We start from the raw sequence: 19,474 nt of genomic DNA, 5'->3' as shown, positions 1-19,474 counted from the left end.
TAACCAGCAAAGCCATACTGGTGCATACTTACTGAACATTAGCCCTGGGTGACATCTCTTAACTGTGTGCCTTTGGTAGTTTAAGGATCTTCCTGAGCCAGCCACGTGAGAGAAACAAAGTGGTGTTTTTAGCTGTTTTTTTTTTTTGGCTGCTGTTCTAAGACTGCTTTCAGCTAAAGAGAGAATTCAGACCTCTCTCTTTCTTTTCCTTTCCCTATGGCATCCAGTACACCTTCCACTCAGGGCGAAGGGTGAGTCCCAGAAGACAGCAGAGGGGCTTCGGCAGTTTAAGCCAAATGCAGCTAAGAGGCAGAGTCGCCTCTCAATCCTGACTTCTGGCTCAGGGGTGAGCCCATCTGGGAGCTGACAAGAGAAACTGGTCCTTGTTGAAGCATTCTCAGGGCGCATCATGTCTCTTCCTTTTCTCCCATTTTGGCTCCGTTATTTATTTGTGCATAAAGGATGCAATGATATTTCTGTCTTGAGCTGCTTGGAATGTAGTATCCCTAATTTATGATACCGCACAGCAACAATTATATACAATAAACACCTATCAGCTTAACTTCGCACAGCCTTTGTTGGCTACAAAAGAAAACTCTTATTCATTCATCACAGTTATCAATAATGGAAACATTGTGATCACCTTATTTCAAAGGGGCATCACTGATATGTCCTTTGCGTATACTGTGTAGAGTAACCCTTCCACATGTTTCAGAGAATCACAACTAAAGTCTCATCAGTAATTCTGGACACTACACTGTTGAAAAAAAAAAGCCATACTAAAAAAATCGTAAGAATTATCAGAGAATGAGAAAACACATAGAAGATTTAAGGGGTGATTAAAAGAACAAGACTTACTAACAGTGAAGAAAAGAGAAATATTGTGGATGTAAGATAAAGAAAGGTGAGAACTTTGCTTGTTGTTTCATTTTTCCATTCCATATTAAAGGGCCTTTGCTTACAACCTGCCAATATAGTGTTTTGTTTTAACTGGGAAAAGATGGTCAGCAGGAAATATAGAAGATATAAAAGTAATTTATATTTGCAAACATTTTTAGGTCAGTGATTCCAACTGTTCTCTACTAAGACCTCTTTTCACCATGCTTCTCCACAAATTCCCTACTTTGAATTTTTAAATACAAATTATATCTATCAAATAAAATGGATTTATTTTCTTATTTTTAATTAATCAGAATTATCTGTATCTGAGCTATAATACTTAGAGCTTCAGAGGAACATAAAGCAACAGAATAACTATATAAAAATATGATATAATTATAACTAAGGTAAAGATATTTTGTAGTTTCAGGTATCCTATATAACCTTCTGCAAACTAAGGTTCAATGTCTGTTAAGTTCTTTGGAATATCAAAATGTTTCAAGGAGCCCCACAAGAACCCTATGCAGAGCCGCGGTTATTTAAATATTCCAAATTGAAAAACAAGGGATTAAACTAGTTTAAAATCATCTAATAAATATGACTTATTCCTACTTGAAGAATTAAACTGAGGTATTGAACGTAGCATAACTGCTTAAACGTGACGGAAGAGAACATTCTGGGACTCTTTCAAACCTTTGCTTTCCCCACTCTTTTTTGCACACTCTGTCAAAATCATGACTTGGCTCTGAGATGGCGGGAGCAGAAAGCATCGAGCACGTACTCACCAGCCTGGTTGGTTGTGATGCTGACTGCAGCGAACTGTCTTGGTGGTGAGCTCAGCTCTGACACCCCGTTAATGGCATCGATCTCAAAGGTGTAGTTAGTATGTGCCAGGAGGTCTGTCACTGTCACTGTGGTGTTGGTGAGTCCGAACTGTCGAGGGAGGAAGCGGACATTTGGGCTGCATGGCTCACACTGTTTTACATTCCACCCACATTTTTTACATATGATGTTGAAGGTAACGTCTTTCCGGCCTCCTGTGTCCAGGGGCCAACTCCAGTCCAGGATGACCGAGGTCTCGTTTATGTTAGAGATAACATTTCTTGGTGCAGATGGAGGTCCTGCAAAGTAGTTCAACAAAGATTAATGAGCCTCACTTCTGTTTTCTACTACAAGGGAAATAGATAATTTACAATGGAACCGAAAGAGGTAAATAACCATCTTGTCTCTATTATATACTTTTAATTCGTCCTTAGAGGATCCATGAGATTATAGACACATGGCTTCAAGAGCACTATCGTCCCCAAGCCATGGGCGGGGGAGTTTTGACTCAAAGTTGAAGATACATTCACAAAGTCCAATGAGGGAATTTACTACTAAATTCAATGCCCTTGTGAATAGTTATGAAAACTTTACTATTAGTTTTATAAATCTTAGTCCTTTTTCCCTATGACCTATGACCTACAAGTAACGTGAGGGAATAGAAATGTAAAAACACAAATCCCATGACTATAACCTCCCCTATTCTGTCAAATGTAATACAGGATCTAAACCAAGATACAGAAAACTTTCTTTCTTTCTGGGGGTCCTGTTGCAGGAAGTGCTTTAAAAACTAATTCATTTTGCGTGATAAATGTTGCATTTGTGGTGAGCCAGCATGGAGAGTGAAGCAGAGAAAGCTTTCAATTTGCACACGGAAAACGGAAGGAAATGGGCCAAATGCTTTAAAAAAAGAAGAAAGAAGCACAATAACCAGAAGGGAAAAAAAAAACACAAAATAAAAGAAACATGGAGGCATGGGTTGCAGCAAAACTACTCACGGGTACAAGCCATGGATGGAGGGTCTTTGTCTGCTCGGAAGTACTTATTCTCACACCTGCAGTTCACTGAACCATCTTCGTGGGTAGAACTGTGCGGTGGGCACTTGGCACATTTCACATTACCATCCGAAGCCTTGTAGAAACCTGGTCGGCAAGCTACAAACAAAATCACTCTTTTAAGATTCGGTGATAATTTTGAAAGCCTATTTTTCAAAACACGTAAAACAGATTTCAGAATGTTAGGGGAAGAATTCATTAGGAATAAAAAAAAAATCCATTTTTTTTTCCTTCCAGAATTTACAGAAGCAAATAATGTGACCCAGTGTAGTTTCTCCACATATATACTTTTGAATTCACACCAAATGTTAAAGGGAAAAAAAAAACCCTGAAGATTTAGATTATTTTGGCACTAGAGTGTGATGAAATTTCCAGCTCATGTTTTCACAGCTTTGCTTGGCATTGAACTATTTGTGGAGAAAAATACAGCAAAGCCATGTCATCATGTAGCCATTCCCTTTTAAAACATGATGCAATGTGTACATTATCTGCGTGCAGTTAGCACTACATTACACACTCACTCTCTCTCTCTAATTGATTTCTGTGTGTACAGCTCCCTCCCCACAAATTGTAAGCAACTGAAAGGAAGAAATCATGGCTTCCTTGTTTTAAGATTCTTGATGCATCGGTTCTCATGAGCTATTTTTTTTTTTTCTGCCTTGACAGTGTCGTTCCAGTGCTGTAACTTTTACAGCCGTGGCCTACACTGAAGGTTTTTAAAAATTTCCTTGTCTGTCTTTCAGAAACATAGTGATGTATAATTTCTATTTAAACTGATCTACTTGTAAATAATTACTAGATTAAAGCTTTCTAAATAACTGTTTTCCTCTTCTTTCTTTCTGGCCATCTCTGAATGACATGTTTTGTTGAGCTCCATGAACCGGTCATGAAATATTGATTTCAGATGCCCATTTAGTATTCTTTATATATTTATTGCTTTTACAGAAATACGCCTCTACTGTATTGCTTTTGTTTAATCTGATGTAAAATTCAAAATGCTGTAATGGTTTATGTGATCTATTTTCAGAATTACATGGAGAACCGAAATCATAGTGAAAATCTTAGCAAGAAGTCTCTTGACATTGCTTTGAGGATTAAAATCAGAGTCCAGGGGCACTTGGGTGGCTTAGTAGGTTAAGTGGCCGACTTTGGCTCAGGCCATGATCTCATGGTTTGTGAGTTTGAGCCCCGCGTTGGGCCCTGTGCTGACAGCTCAGAGCCTGGAGCCTGCTTTGGATTCTGTGTTTCCCTCTCTCTCCGCCCCTCCCCTGCTTGCACTCTTTCTCTCTCTCAAAAATAAATAAAAATTAAAAAAAAAATTATAAATAAATAAATAAATAAAATCAGCGTCCACATTTTTTAGGTTTCCTACAGAGTATCTCTGGAAGTCAATGATTTCTTAAATCTCTAAAACTCAATTTCAATGCTATGTTGAGATGTGATGGTTTAAAGCACTTATGTGTAAAATATGCCCTGTAGGTGATCTGAATCCCAGAATTTTCCTATGTCAGCTTCATATTGTGAATAACAGGTTATTTGCATTCAAGTAAAGCCTGTGTGAACAAATCTTAACTTTTATAATCATTAAATGCATTTTGAAAGGTAACACTTTACATCCATAACAGTGTATCTTCCTACTGAATGTTTCTTGAGAAATACACTGTCAAGGGAAATATACTATCAAGATAAACAATTAAAATAACTTAAAATGATAGCAATCATTAATCTAGTCTTGCTGTTTTATAGTTTCTATCAAGAATGGCCACTCTAGGACTATCTTACATTAAATGGAACAACTTTTGGTGCCACATTGAGAGCCACTCAGATAAATTCTGTTGCCCTGACCAAACATGGAGTAGGCTCATAAACTTTTGATCATTCTTCCTAAGCATTGGTTAGAAACTTCCACTCATATCTCATGTCATATCGCCTCTAGGGGAAATGATATAAAGTATAAACAAACTAAGCACTTAACTTCTGGTTTCAATTTAGCTCACTGAGTGCCTTTAAGTTTGCAAGATGGCAATGCTCAAGTGTTTAAAAGATTGAGTTGCACTGTTCCAGTGTATTTTGTGTTTTGGTTGCTTGTCAATTTATCTGTATGTTTTTATTTGAGGTTTTTATGGTTTTTACAACATTTAGCATAAAGGTATTCACTAAACAATCACTTTTTGTCAATATTATAAATGGCTATACTCTGATATTTAAAGAAAAGGCAAATCATATAATCATTTCTTAGCTACAGCACAGGACTTCTAATAATAACTTGAAAGTAGCTACAGTCAATAAACCTTTAAGTTAAGAATGTGACACAAACTAGTAACTAGACTTTATCTAAATGATTAAATAACCTTAGATATAATAATAGTAAAAGATAGGTAGACACACATACATTCTGCTTAATAAATATCTGTTAATCATTTACTCTTCTTCAGGCTTTTTGTTAGCCTTGAAGATACAAATGTCCCTAGTTCTGTCCACCTTAAAAGGGCCCTTGCAATTGAAACTGAAAGAGGGCACCAGACATTTGACACAGGCCCCAAGGAGCAAACATTCCATTCTGATTGAGCTGTTGGAGGAAATACAGAGAAGGAATTTCACTTGAGAAAGATCATGAAAGGATAGCAAAAGGCCTGTAAGTAGCATAATTAAATACACAAATAGATCAACAGGAAAAGACAAGCGGTTAAGTAGAGGAACTTGATGGGTACTGTTGGTTGCATACTAAACACCTAAATCTGCTTTTTGCTTGCTCACAGAATTTTGATTTTGTTCACAATCACACTCTGCCAAGTCCTCCCTTACACAGACATAATTGCAAATAGTTATGGATGGCCAGAGTGATAGCCCAAAGATGGGCAAAGAGATACAAACAGAAATCTGACGAAAGCCATTAAAATATCTTTTTTTTTCCTAAGAAGATGGTCCAAATGTAACAGAAGCCGTTCTACCTATATAATTCCAGCATTGATTCTTGGCATAATGGTTTACATGTGACAATAAGCTAAAGGCCAAGAAAATTAGATGTGTAATCTGCACTTGCTGATTCAGCTAGCACCTCTCTCAATATTTCTTAGAATGTCAGAAGAATAACACCCTATTTGTGTAGCTCTCCATGGGCAAGTTTTTTTTATCACTACAGCAGAAAGTATTTCCAAAGGATCTAAGACAAGCAGAGAATGCAGTTGAGAGGTACTAAATAGAATTATAGACTAATGGAGCTAAGAAGATCCCAATAAATCACACTGGCCAGTCTGTGCGTTACATGTCTGAGGACCCAGAGCTCCAGGACTTTGGATGACACACAGGGACAGCCTCTACTCTGTATCTTCCAGCACCTGGTAGCTTGCTGATAGGCTTTACCTATCCAATTTGTTGATATTTATCAAGTTTCAACTATATGCAGAACACAATGATAGATTATATAACAACACCCTAAATTTTGTAGACATCTTTACTCTTTCTGAAAAGCTTTCATATGTACCGTCTCAACTGAATCTCACAGCAGTTGTGTCAAAATCACTGGAACAGATGTTACTCTACTAATTTTACAGAATGGGCAATTAGAGCATACACAGAAAAAGTAGCATCTCCAAGATAACAAAGAATTCGTGGTATAATCTGAAAGAGAAGGGGCACCTGGGTGGCTCAGTGGGTTAAGCATCTGACTCTTGGTTGTGGCTCAGTTTATAATCTCACTGTTGGGAGACTGAGCCCTGTGTTGGGTTCCATGCTGAGTGTGGAGCCTGATTGGGATTCACCCTCTCTCTCCCTATCTCTCTGCCCCCTCCTGCTCACCCCCCCACCTCAAAATAAATAAACATTTAATAACATGTAAGAGATTTTTTGGCTTTTAATTTTATATAGAATGCTTATTGAAAGCAAATTATTCTCTAGAACCATGAATTATTTTTCTAAAATTCTAAGCTGCTGCTATGACACTGAAGAATTGTCATCTAAAACTTATTTAATTAAATGAATGCCAAGTCTTCTGTCATCTACTCCTAGTAAGAAACTATTTCAGAAAGGGTAATGTTTTCTCGCCTTTCTCTAGGATTTTCTGTTTGACGTCTAACATTATTACGGGAAGATGGGTAAGTGTGTTTTTGCTTGAAGAACCGAGTCTGCCAACCTCAGGAACAGCACGGCCCGCTACCTATAGGAGACATACAAGTACATTTTTCCTTCTTGCTACAAGCAGGATCTTTAAATCTTTTACCAAAATTGTTAAAAAAATTTGAGAATATGAATGAATAATTTATATCCACTAGTAAAATTACACTGTTAGGGAACACTCTCTTTAAATGTGTATGGAGAAATTCTTTACATAAAGTACTTACTTTTGAATTTTTCCCAGTAAATAATCTTCTTTCCTTGAAGTTGATTTGTGCTTAAATACCTATCTATCTATTGTACTTTGTTCGTCTTTCAAAAAAAATCCTCCTGAATGAATGTGAAATTTTACCTCTAAGGGGCATAAATACTTGTATTTTAGTATCTTGCTTTGAGTGGTAAAAGCAATGACTGTAATTTCAAAAAACTTCCTTTATCCTTGAATGTAAAACTAGTGATAAAGCAATCTGCACATTTCTTTCACTTAAGTATTATTTCAGAGACTGAAAGGTTCAGCATATAAAAAATCAGGTAAAGGAATAGAAAGTAATGTTTTTCTCTTACTCATGGGAAATCTTAGTCAATTTACTATAGAATATCAAGGAAAAAAAAACAGGCAAAAAGAGTAGTGATTCAGATATATACAGTTTTAAGGTTTTTTAAAAAATGTTTATTCATTTTTGAGAGAGAGAGAGAGAGAGAGAGAGAGAGAGAGAGAGAGACAGAGTGTGAGTGGGGTGGTGATGGGGGGTGGGGGTGGACAGAGAGAGGGAGACAGAGAATCCAAAGCAGGCTCAGGCTCTGAGCTGTCAGCATAGAGCCTGACACGGGCTGGAACTCACAAGCCATGAGATCATGACCTGAGCTGAAGTCAGATGCTTAACGGACTGAACCACCCAGGTGCTCTTAAGTTTTAAAATAATAATAATAATAATAATAATAATAATAATAATATGCTAAATAGTTAAGATCTTCCCTGGTGCAAGCCAGCTACTAAAGCAATACTTAAGTAAGATAGGTATACACATATTCAAAACCTGCTGCCAAAATGACAGAACTCTCTGATTTACAGATTTCTTCAGGTAACCTAGGTTATAATTTTATCAGTGTTTGACTGATAAGAACACTGGTAAAACTATTTACAGATTTCAGTCTTGGGGTGGGCAAACCAAGGAGTACCTCAACAGTTTAATACTGTTTGAGGCAAACTGCCGCCCTTGTTTTTGTGTTCCCATAAATGTTTTATTCCCTTCCTGTAATGAAGATTTTCGAAGTAGTTAAGTGTGGCAGGAACTCTCGTCTTTGATTTTGTGTTCGTAAATAAAAGGAGGATGATCCATGAATATAAATTAATAGCCATTAAAAGCCAGAGGTATCACTTCCTCAAACCTTACTGATATCACCATGGATTTACTAAATAATGAGACTTGTTCAGATAGTGTTTGGCTTTTGTGTATCGATATTCCTCTAACACATATGTGCTAATCTCCAAAATGACCAAGACACTTAATATTGTGTCTGGTCCTACAGTGATAGAAGTTATAATCTTAGCTTTAAAAAGCTCAATTCTATATGACACGGTTATTTTAGAAATGGATCTCCTCCCTTGAAAGTGTAATTGCTAAGACAATTTTCAATACACTTTAGTGTTATCTTCACCAAGAAATTCTTCAGTTTCTCTTCTTTTTAACCCAACACATTAAGTTGTTTTCAGCATCTTATAGGAAGAGCTCTGGACTAGGTAGTAGGAAATGCAAGTTTTGATGTAATCTTTTCTCCTAAATAGGTGTTATCTCAAAGTCACTGTCCAGGTGTATTCAAATTTTAATGAGGTCTTTGGGAAAGTGACTTCCTGTTCTAGAAATAAGTCTGAAGTTCCATTTTTGTAGTTACTATGTGTTCCTAGGTTAGACTCTGAGCAATCCAGAGACAGTTACTTCCTATTCATTTTGTATGCCCAGCGTCTAGCTCAATGTCTAGCACCTAGCAGTTGATAAGATGCGTTTTTGAAGTGAATGAGACCTTGCAATCAGTTATCCTCTCTATGCTTCTAATTTTTCATTTATTGGATGCTGGACATTGGCTAGCTTACCTCTAACAACTCTTCAGGTTGACACTCTGAACGGTTAATACTTTGTGTACCAAAATTAGTAGGATTCTTACAACTTTCTAAGTAGAAAGACAAAACAAATACTGTATATCAAAGTATCTTCACTTTCATCACTGCTTTAAGGATTAAAATTAGCCACTGAAATTATAAAACCACATAGGGTAACAAGACAAAGGAGGTTCTCTTCTAACTTTGAAGAAATATACTTGAAAAAGAAATGACAGGTTTTTGCTCTTTTCAGTGTTTTCTCTGTGTCAGAGCAGAATGTATTCAAAGGATGTACTGATTTCATGATTGAATGCATTGAAAAATAAATTGACCACCAGATAATTCCCTGTTTTATAGTTTCAGCTTCACCAATAGCACAGTAAGTCTATATTTGATTTTATGTACATTTCAGATAGAGTAGGATGTTTAAAAGTTGGGGAATCTTATGGCAATGCATAAAAATATTGATATTAATTATTCTCTTTAATTTTGTAAGATGATGCGTTTTCTTTTTCTTTTTTAATGACAAGGGAAATGAGCACACTATTGAAAACACAGTTCAAGAGAATACATTTCTCTTCTGTTAATCTGCAGTGAGGTTTTACTTGTCTTTTCCTTGCTAGTCTAGATTTTAGTTCCCTTATTTTAAGTGCTGAGTTACTGAGAATAAACCCCAAAACTTTTTGAAAAACCCCAAGATAGGCCACAGTGGAACAAAAATGAGAAAGCCCCTGCCAAATGTTAATTTGCTATTGAGAAACACTAAAAATGTGAATAATATAATAGAAGGAAGCCAAAATAATACCAATTTGTAGTGAATGAGTTAAAAATATTTTGGGAATCTGCTGATTCCGTATTTATGAAGAAGTAACAATAAAACGGGAACTAAATATTGCAGGTCAATAGGGGGGTAAAATAACAAACTATCAGCTTTGGAAAATAACAAAGAAAAAGTATGAAATAGAGAGTATTATGTGCACTGTGTATACAATAAATAATAATTACAAAAAAAGCTTCAAGAAAGAATCTTGGCCTTATTCCCAAATTACATAGCACACTTTCCTCTAAGTCCTAATTGATGGGTTTGAGCCAGGCTGATACTGAGAATGGGTCAAGTTACCATAGTGAAAGGAAAACCAATGCACTTAGTAAACCATGGTGGCTACTGTTGAAAGAAAGTAGACAGCCTTTCAATTGCAAAGTGAATTTTGTCTCCAGTTGACTAATGTGGTTGACTTTTAAGAGAAAACATGGTCCTAATTAAGGGTTAAAAGGCTCATTTCAATTTGAATTAACTTTAAATTAAAAAATAAAGCTGTTGGTAAATAGGTCCCTTTTAGTATTCAGACTTTAGCTCCATATACACAGGGCTATATTATCAATTCCCAGCCATAAACACAAACTAATGACCAGAACCAGCACTGACTAAACAGATGATTTCCTGGCCTTGCAATTCCAGGCCTGACAGGGTCTATTTGCCAGTACAAGGTCAAAGCAACTGTTTATTCCCAAAATGAGCTGCACTCCACAATCTTACAGGAACTCTATTCTTTGCCATTTGAATAGAGGTACAATGCTTTGAGGCAAGGCCCAGGCATTTCAATACACTGGAAGTGGCAACGTTCAGTCATTAAACCCTGCCTGCAATGTGCAGCATTTACAAAGTGATCAAGTGTTTCCTTCTTCTGTTCCTTCCACTGTTCAATAAAAAAGGCCTAAGGCAAAATGCCACCATACCATTAAACACAACAGAATCAATCACAATCTAGTGTGGCTCAAAGATAGCCGAGTAACAAGACTTTATTGTGTTTGTTGTTGTTCCATCAGATTTAGCAAGACAGGTGTCAGTAAAACTGAAATATGTCCAATAATACGCTCACCACAAAGAGAATACTAAAACAGCCCCAGATCCTAAGGATGTTGTTGTGTTCTGCCGGCTTTTCAGTTGCCCTCCACCTTCAAGGAAGAGCTGTGTTTCTTAAGAGTTGCACTAGCTAAGTTTTCTATCCTTAATTATCAACGGCCAGAGAACAAGTCCCATTAACTAAGTTTACAAATTCACAGGAAGATGTATGTAACGAATAGGTAAATACTAAAAAAGGGGGAGGGGGGATATGAAAGACAAAATCATGTATATGGCCCTAAAATGAATAGGGCCCAAATCTATACTCAGGTATACTGAGAGACAGCCTGTTCTTTCGGAACAGTGCCAGAAGTGTTCTTCAGACCTGAAGAGCAGTGGGATATCTAAGAAAACTATTTCTAGGAAGAGGTTTTGGAGGAGGTAAGTCACCTCTATGTTTCAGTAGGCCCTACAACAGATTAGGATCTTCCAGGCTGCACTGGAACCATAGCTAGAGCATGGAGAAGTCACCACTCCAATATTTACCATTATATACAAATTTTAGGAAAAATAAATACATGAAATAATTTTAGGAAAATAGAATTTCCAAAATAGATTTGAAATCACCCAGAGTAGGAGTTTGAGACACAAGTCATGAGCTTTAGGCTCACGTCAGGAAAGTAAGAAACTAACTATGCATACTACATGTGTGGCTTGGATTTATACATCAAAAGCACACTCTCACTCAAAAATGCACACACACATGTACACACACACACTCTCACCACGGTTTTTACTAGTTCTTGTTTCTATTCTACCACTCTGTTCCCTTTTTATTCTCCTTTCTTTAAAAAAATGCAACATGGGAGAAATTATTGTCGACTGTGAATGTTGGTAGCTTCACTAATGTGAATTTCACATTTCAAAAAAAATTTTTTAATGGTTACTTTTTGAGAGAGAGAGAGAGAGAGAGAGTACAAGCTGGGGAGGGGCAGAGAGAGAGAGGGAGACTCAGAATCTGAAGCAGGCTTCAGTCTCTGCGCTGTCAGCTCAGAGTCCTACGCAGGACTCGAAGTCACTAACCATGAGATCATGACCTGAGCTGAAGTCGGACGCTTAACTGACTGAGCCACCCAGGCACCCCAGTGAATTTCACATTTTTTATCTCAAGTACCTATATCTCATTTAGGAACATTTATACAGAAAACAATACAATTTTTTTAAATCCTGAATTTAAAGGGAACCTATAAAAAGTAGAAAACTCAGAGGAAAAACAAAACAAAACAAAATTCTGTGAATGCTATAAGACATGATGCAAAAATATTTGCCCTCTTAGTTATATCATTAACTATACACTCTCCAAAAGAGATCACCATATAGAATTTTGAGAAGTGGTGACATCATTATATTGTATCAGAGGTCCTTTAGACTTGCTTTACTTTTTAGGTTAGTTTATTTTAAAATAATGTCCTTTTTTTTCCTGAGGAAACACCTCTGCAACTTTCAAATTTATACTTCAACACATCTTATAATCTATCAGTTTTCCATTCCATTTTTATTTTGTGAAATTTATTAAAATGACTGACAATATTGTGGTCAAATAATGGGTTTATGGGGCACCTGGATGGCTCAGTTGGTTAAGCCTCTGACTCTTGATTTTGGCTCAGATCATGATCTCATGGTTAATGAGATCGAATCCCCCATTGAGCACTGCACTGACAGAGTGGAGCTTGTTTGGGATTCTGTCTCTGCTTATGTCTCTGCCCCTCCCTTGCTCACTCTCTGTCTCTCAAAATAAATAAATAAACTTTAAAAACAAGTGAGGGATTTAAAATAAACCAGTAATGTGTCATTTATATGTTAAGTATTCAGTTTATTATCACAAAATATTATCAACTAGAAGTGTGCAAATTAAAAGTATTCAATATTTGCTTTGAATTCAATATTTACAAATGGCTAATATTTGTAAGGTAACATAGAAGAAAAAATGAATTCGTGTAATTCTAGGGTTTTTTTCTTCATTTCATTTTTATGTTTAAAGTAAATATTTGTTCCAAGATAAAAACAGATTTCTACTCAGCATATTCTGAAATTTCATTCCCTAGCTGGGTAAGAATGGATTTCTCAAGAAAACACGAAAAGTAAATAGATGACCATAAACAGATGCCCATGGGATCAACAACACTATTAGCCAAGTAAGTGTTTCATAAAAATTTCAACCAATCATCTATTTTGAAACTGTTCAGGAAAGACATGAATGTACATAACTATAGGACAGCATGTCTATATATTTGAATTTTACATAAAATCAATTCCATCCTATTCAAGAAAAAATACTTTTTTCATAAGAATACGAAGTTTTCAAAGAAAAAAAGGGCACTATAAGGTTTGACATATGTACATCTATTCTAATATGTATGTCAAAAATACAAAATCTCTCTCCCTACTCCCTAATTAAGGTAGAAATAAACTTCTCAAAATACAGGGAAGAATCTCATAGGCAGGAGACACAGCAATAGATAACAGTATTTAATGGCATTATGAAAATAAAAAGAATAGGCTTGAATTCCTTAAAGTGGTTACTTTTGGGGGCACCTGGGTGGCTCAGCCGGTTAAGTGTCTGAAATTGGCTCAGGTCATGATCTCACGGTCTGTGAGCTGGAGCCTCATATGGAGCTCTGTGCTGATGGCTCAGCACAGAGCCATGTGCTCTGTGCTGATGGCTGGAGCTTGCTTCAGATTCTGTGTCTCCCTCTCTCTCTGCCCTCCCCTGCTCATGCTCTGTCTGTCTGTCTCTCAAAAGTGAATAAAAATTAGAAAAAAAATTTTATAGTGGTTAATTTCTAAATATAGGCACAACCCTTTTTTTCAGCATTGTTAACACTATATTATCCTAGAACTTTACATGCAACTTGGGAGATAGATGATTGAATAAAAAGGGTAAGAAGATTAAATTAACTTACATTCATCTAAGAGGAAGAGAGAATTAAAGGGCAGAGAGAATGGGAGAAAGAAAAGAAAATATTACAGAGGAAATATTAAACCGCATTACTTATAGCTGGCAAACATGTATCACCTTTCTAGTACAAATAACTCGGACACATTAGAAGTTTGGAACATAAGGATGAATGAAGAACAAAAGTGGGAGGATGTCTGCCATTTTCATTCACTTTATTTGATCATTTTACAGAGTTTCAGATTTGGTCACCTATGCTTAGAGTTGCCACCCTTGAAGTGAGTGGGTAGTGGGGAGATAAAGAGAGAAAGAGAAGGGGGAGGGAGGGAAGGAAGGAGAAAGGGGTCTGCATGCAGGAGTGTGTATGTGTGTGTGTGTTTGTAATTAAAACCACTGACAAGATTTTGCAAGTATTTCTTCAATCCAGAGATCAATATATTCTACCTACTCTTTGGAGTTACTATTTAAAAGTGTGTTGATTGACTTGAGAATTCATTTAGGATAATTGTCTTCTTATATTCTGCAAATTTAGGGGTTTAGGTTTCAGACATGAGGATAGAGAGGTGAGGGATTGGACAGGGGATGGGACATTAAGTCACATCTTAACCCAGCAACCTTTGAAAACTCAGGCATACATTACATTGTATGTAAATGATGCATCACTAAACTACATCTGAAACTAACTTTACACTGTATGTTAACTAACTGGAATTTAAATAAAGATTGGGAAAAAAAGAAAAAGACAAAAGAAGGAAAATCGATGCAGATTGCATTATCAGTTTGCAGCACCTACCCCAGATCTATCTACTTGAAGAGTTTGCACCTCTGAGTAATATAACAAATGCCTTACCGAAAATCTCCATGTCTAGCACTGCACTTGTATTTCACCTCTGTGCTTACAGTGATCATGTGAGACACTATTATCTATTTTTCCTGAGGAGATGACTGAGGCTTAATGATATTAGTGCACTGACTGTTCATCCCATTAAGTGTTGTAAGCAGAAATGAAATCTAAGGCTGAGGATTTCCTAGACAGATACTTAGGTGTTTTGTATCCACTGACTTCTCGTTCTGTAAAATGTAAAAGTGGTATCTGATGGAGGATTGGCAGTAAATCCAGCACCCTAAAATTAACAAAAAAAAAAGTTACATAGTTTGACTATAAAGATAGCAGACAGATTTTACTGGGCACACAGTGAATTGCTTACTTCATTTTACTGCAGTAATTGTCGATAGTAGTTTTCTTCAACAATAATCTCAAGCCTATGTCTAGCCAGGTGAATGGCTCTGATGGAAGACAGTTCTGGTCACCAGGACGAGGGAATGCTTCACTGTTGTAGGTCTATTAGAAAGCTATTTGTGAGTGGGATGCCTTTGCAGAGGAGTCTGCCTGCTCACCACAGAATAAATTTTCTACTTTCTCTATGTTACCAGCTGAAACAAGGAGCTTTATTGTGTAGGGGGAAAAAGGCAAACCCTTAAATAGTTTCCCATAAAAAGTTAAAAGGGCTAATGCAATTCCACTTTATTGCTTTAGTCTCCTGGACATTAAGAACTCTCAAGCAGCCGAGGAAAGTAAAATATTCAACCTTGTCTATTACACAGTTGAGAGGTAATTTTCACTAAAATATAACATAGTATTTGGAATTCTGCAAGGTGTATACTGAAGAGCAAATGCTCAGAATACAAACAAGAGTGGAAAAGTGAGCACTTTTCCCAAGACTTTGGGGTAGATTTGATGCACTTCGGATGCCTAGCAAAGTCTTTTGCACTGCCCCCAATCTGTACTTGTCACTCTGATTACACATTAAGCCCAACTAACTAACAACAGATTTAGAAACCAATAAAATTTTCATTAATTAGGACTAGAAAACAGTACACTGAAAATGCCTGCACAGAATTTGTAACAGCTGGATCCATACCATTTTCCTTCTAAGGAAATCTTAGTTTCATAATACTTTCAGTTTATTTGATATATAGTAGGGAGCTACACCTAGAACAAAAAATAAATTTTTGTGACTAAAAGAAATTCAGTTCATGTTCAGTAATGTCTGAAGTCACCCAAGGGCACATCCAGCACCCATTCTGACCTGCCTTCACATTTCACAATCTGCATTCTTACCGGCCAGAGAAATTCCTACTATCTGAAATCCTTCTTCCCAAACTGTGTTCAACTCAGTTGATAATTGATATGCCTTGTAACAGCAATGTAGTACCAGAACCACATACAAACTAAATACTGAAGATCTAATCATGCTTTCATAAAACATATGTATCAATAACATTCTGCTCTTTAAAACTCAATATTATTACTGTGGTGAGATAAGATAATAAGCACTTCATGGATCCCCCCCCTCCACCTTTATCCCTTGCGACCTACTAGAATGCTTGGCTCACAAAAAGCAACCAATACATTTTGAGAGAAGAATGAAAGCTGTATTCATCTCTCCATAGTAATGTCCCATTATAGTATTTCCCATGCACAATTACTAGGTTTAACAAATCATAAACATCTTAGTGGAATAAATTTCCCTTTAAAGAATCACTCTCATGCTGTGAACAAATTATAAAGCTTTATGATGAAAATAAATTGAAGAAGGACAATTTTTTTAAAAAAATTATGTGTTCCATTAGGTATTAAATGCAGAACTATATAATATATGTAATATATACTTAACTTGTAATTATATATATGATTAATTGTGACTGTAAGTTGTATTTAACTTTATTTTTTTTAATTTTTTTTAACGTTTATTTATTTTTGAGACAGAGAGAGACAGAGCATGAACGGGGGAGGGGCAGAGAGAGAGGGAGACACAGAATCGGAAACAGGCTCCAGGCTCTGAGCAGTCAGCCCAGAGCCCGACGCGGGGCTCGAACTCACGGACCGCGAGATCGTGACCTGGCCGAAGTCGGACGCTTAACCGACTGAGCCACCCAGGTGCCCCTGTAAGTTGTATTTTAAAGCTAGAAATAAAGGAAACTCTCAATTTCTTCCTCTTTTAATTTTTTGTTTTTGAGAGAGAGAGAGGAAGTGGGGGACAAGGGCAGAGAGAGAGGGAAGGAAGCCCAACCAGGCTTCACTCCCAGCCCAGAGCCCAACATGGGGCTTGATCTCATCACTGTGAGGTCATGACCTGAGCCCAAATCAAGATGCTCAACTGACTGAGCCACCCAAGTACCCCTGTCTCAGTTTCTTCTAAACACATCTTTTAAAAAAATTCTTGAATTATGTTTAAACAAATATCCCTAGGATAAAAGAAAACATGAGGTATGTTTCCTAAAGAAACTTTTTTTTCCCTAAATGAACATATTTAGTTTAGAACAAAAAGGAGTAAGAGGACTTCCAGTTGAATAATAATTATTATTATGATATGGATACCATCTGACCTTAAAAGTAAGGACTATCGTTTTCCATGATACATAAAAAACATTACAAGATTTATATGATATATAAAAGACAGAAGCAAAAAATGGACGACAGATCATTTTGGGGTGAAATCCTTGAGGCAAGAGTTTTGAGAGTTTGAACACGAAAGAAAAAAAGTAAAGCTGAAACAGAGAGTCTCAAATTAGTCTGGGGAGGCATGCAGACAAATTAGGCCATGCAGTGCTGTGAAGGTTATATTAAGGGCTTGTTTTTATATAGTAAGTTTTGTGGGAAGTCATTGAAAGGTTTCATGCATGAGGTATACCATAATCAGATTTACATTTCAAAGAGATCATTCTTGTTCCTAGGGGCAAATGCATTGAACTGAGTCAAAAATGGAGTACACAGGGGATCACTAAAATAGCCCAAATTAGAGATGTTATGACATAGATAGAGAAATAGTTATCATCATAGAAAGAACTGTATTCATTTGAGATATATTATCTAGAAAATATTGATAGATCTTGGAGATAGAATCGATGAAGATTATAAGGTAGAAGAAACCTTAAGAACTGGCATCTGAGTTTCTTGTTCAAGTTGTTGGGTGTTCTTCCTATTTTCTGAGTTAGGGAATGAATGAATTTTTGGGTAAGTACACACAATTTAAGTTTGCATATGTTACACTGAGTTAGCCAAGTAAGCATTTGCTGTACTAAACTGTGTAGCATTTACCATATTTGTACTGTAAAGAAACTGATTCCAGGGCACCTGGGTGGCTCAGTCAGTTGAACATCTGACTTTTGATTTCAGCTCAGGTCACGATCCCAGGGTTGTGGGATTGAGCTCCACGTTGGGCTCTACACTGCATGTGAAGTATGCTTAAGATTATCTCTCTCTCTTTCAAAAAAAAATTTAAAAAAAAAGTGAAGATGGAATAAAAAAATTTAAAAAATAAACTGACTCCAATATTCTCATGTTAAGCAAAATTACAAATTAAGTTTTCTCTGTTACAGGCTTTTGTTTATTGTCAACAGATGAAATTAGTTATCAAAAATATGGGTTTCCAAAAAATATATATATGGGCTTCCAGAGAAGACAACATGATCAAGCAATCTATATAGTTTTTTTTTTTCTTTTAATGTAAAAAGATTACAATAAAATACTGGTAAAGAAAGGTTCCATGTCAGAGACACATTAGAAAAACTGTCTTTACTGAGTTGGGTGTTTCTTCTCGGAATAGAATATTTATTTTGATTTGTACATGAACCAGATACTTGGACTCCAAAATAGAAAACCTGTGTTCTGTGGACTCCAACATTTGCCTGATTTTACCATTATACACTATTTATCCCAAAGCAAAAAAGGAGAAAAATTATGAGCATATCAACAAAAATATATCATGACCAAGGAACCAACAGTTTAAATTGCAACATCCATTGCTGGAAAATGAATAGGAGATATTTAAAAAAAAACATTTGTTTAATGTTCATTTATTTTTGAGAGACAGAGACAGAGTGCAAGTGGGGGAGGGGCAGAGAGAGGGAGACACAGAATCCTAAGCAGGCTCCAGGCTCTGAGCTGTCAGCATGAGCCGGACGCAGGGCTCAAACTCAGGAGATCATGAGATCATGAGCTGAGTCAAAGCAGGACGCTTACCTGACTGAGCCACCTAGGCACCCCTAATAGGAGATACGTTTTTTTTTGTTTTTTTTTTTCAACGTTTATTTATTTTTGGGACAGAGAGAGACAGAGCATGAACGGGCAAGGGGCAGAGAGAGAGGGAGACACAGATTCGGAAACAGGCTCCAGGCTCTGAGCCATCAGCCCAGAGGCTGACGCGGGGCTCGAACTCCCGGACCTCGAGATGGTGACCTGGCTGAAGTCGGACGCTTAACCGACTGCGCCACCCAGGTGCCCCAGGAGATACGTTTTTGATGTGCATATTGTAATTGTGAGGAACACAGTTTCAGGCAGCTCAGGTTCAAATCTTGACTCTATCAATTGCTACCTATATAACTGAACAAGTTACAAAGCCTCTTCATATCAGTTTCTCTGTATCTATAAAATGGGGACAGTAAAAGAATCCTACCAGGATTTTATAAGAATTAAACGAGAGTATAGCAAGTTTCAAGTACATATTAGAAATTAGTAAATATTAATATATATTTATAAACATATTTAAACATTCATGATGTACCCAAACATTTCTAAAATCTATGACATAAATCAACAGATTTCTCAGTGTATTTGAACAACATTAAACCACATTTGCCTTTTCCTAATTTTCTACTTTTGAGATATATTAGGCATTTGTTTCTCCTTAAAATATTATTGCAAT

At 36.5% G+C, this 19,474-nt stretch overlaps 1 protein-coding gene across 2 annotated transcripts in view; it reads right to left on the bottom strand.

Annotated features, from left to right (window-relative positions):
• Positions 1-19,474, bottom strand: part of EPHA3 (EPH receptor A3) — a 356,646-nt gene that overhangs the window by 129,081 nt on the left and 208,091 nt on the right. For both annotated transcript variants that reach the window (XM_043593904.1, XM_043593903.1), the window contains exons 4-5: positions 2,700-2,855; positions 1,665-2,000 (exon numbers count right to left, since the gene is read on the bottom strand). In XM_043593904.1, coding sequence (XP_043449839.1) covers positions 1,665-2,000; positions 2,700-2,855 — 492 coding nt within the window. The remainder of the gene's footprint in view (positions 1-1,664; positions 2,001-2,699; positions 2,856-19,474) is intronic.

This window comes from Prionailurus bengalensis, chromosome C2, assembly GCF_016509475.1.
Source record: "Prionailurus bengalensis isolate Pbe53 chromosome C2, Fcat_Pben_1.1_paternal_pri, whole genome shotgun sequence".
Lineage (NCBI taxonomy): Eukaryota > Metazoa > Chordata > Mammalia > Carnivora > Felidae > Prionailurus > Prionailurus bengalensis.
The sequence above is the reverse complement of the archived record's forward strand: the minus strand, read 5'-3'. Positions and strand labels throughout refer to the sequence as shown.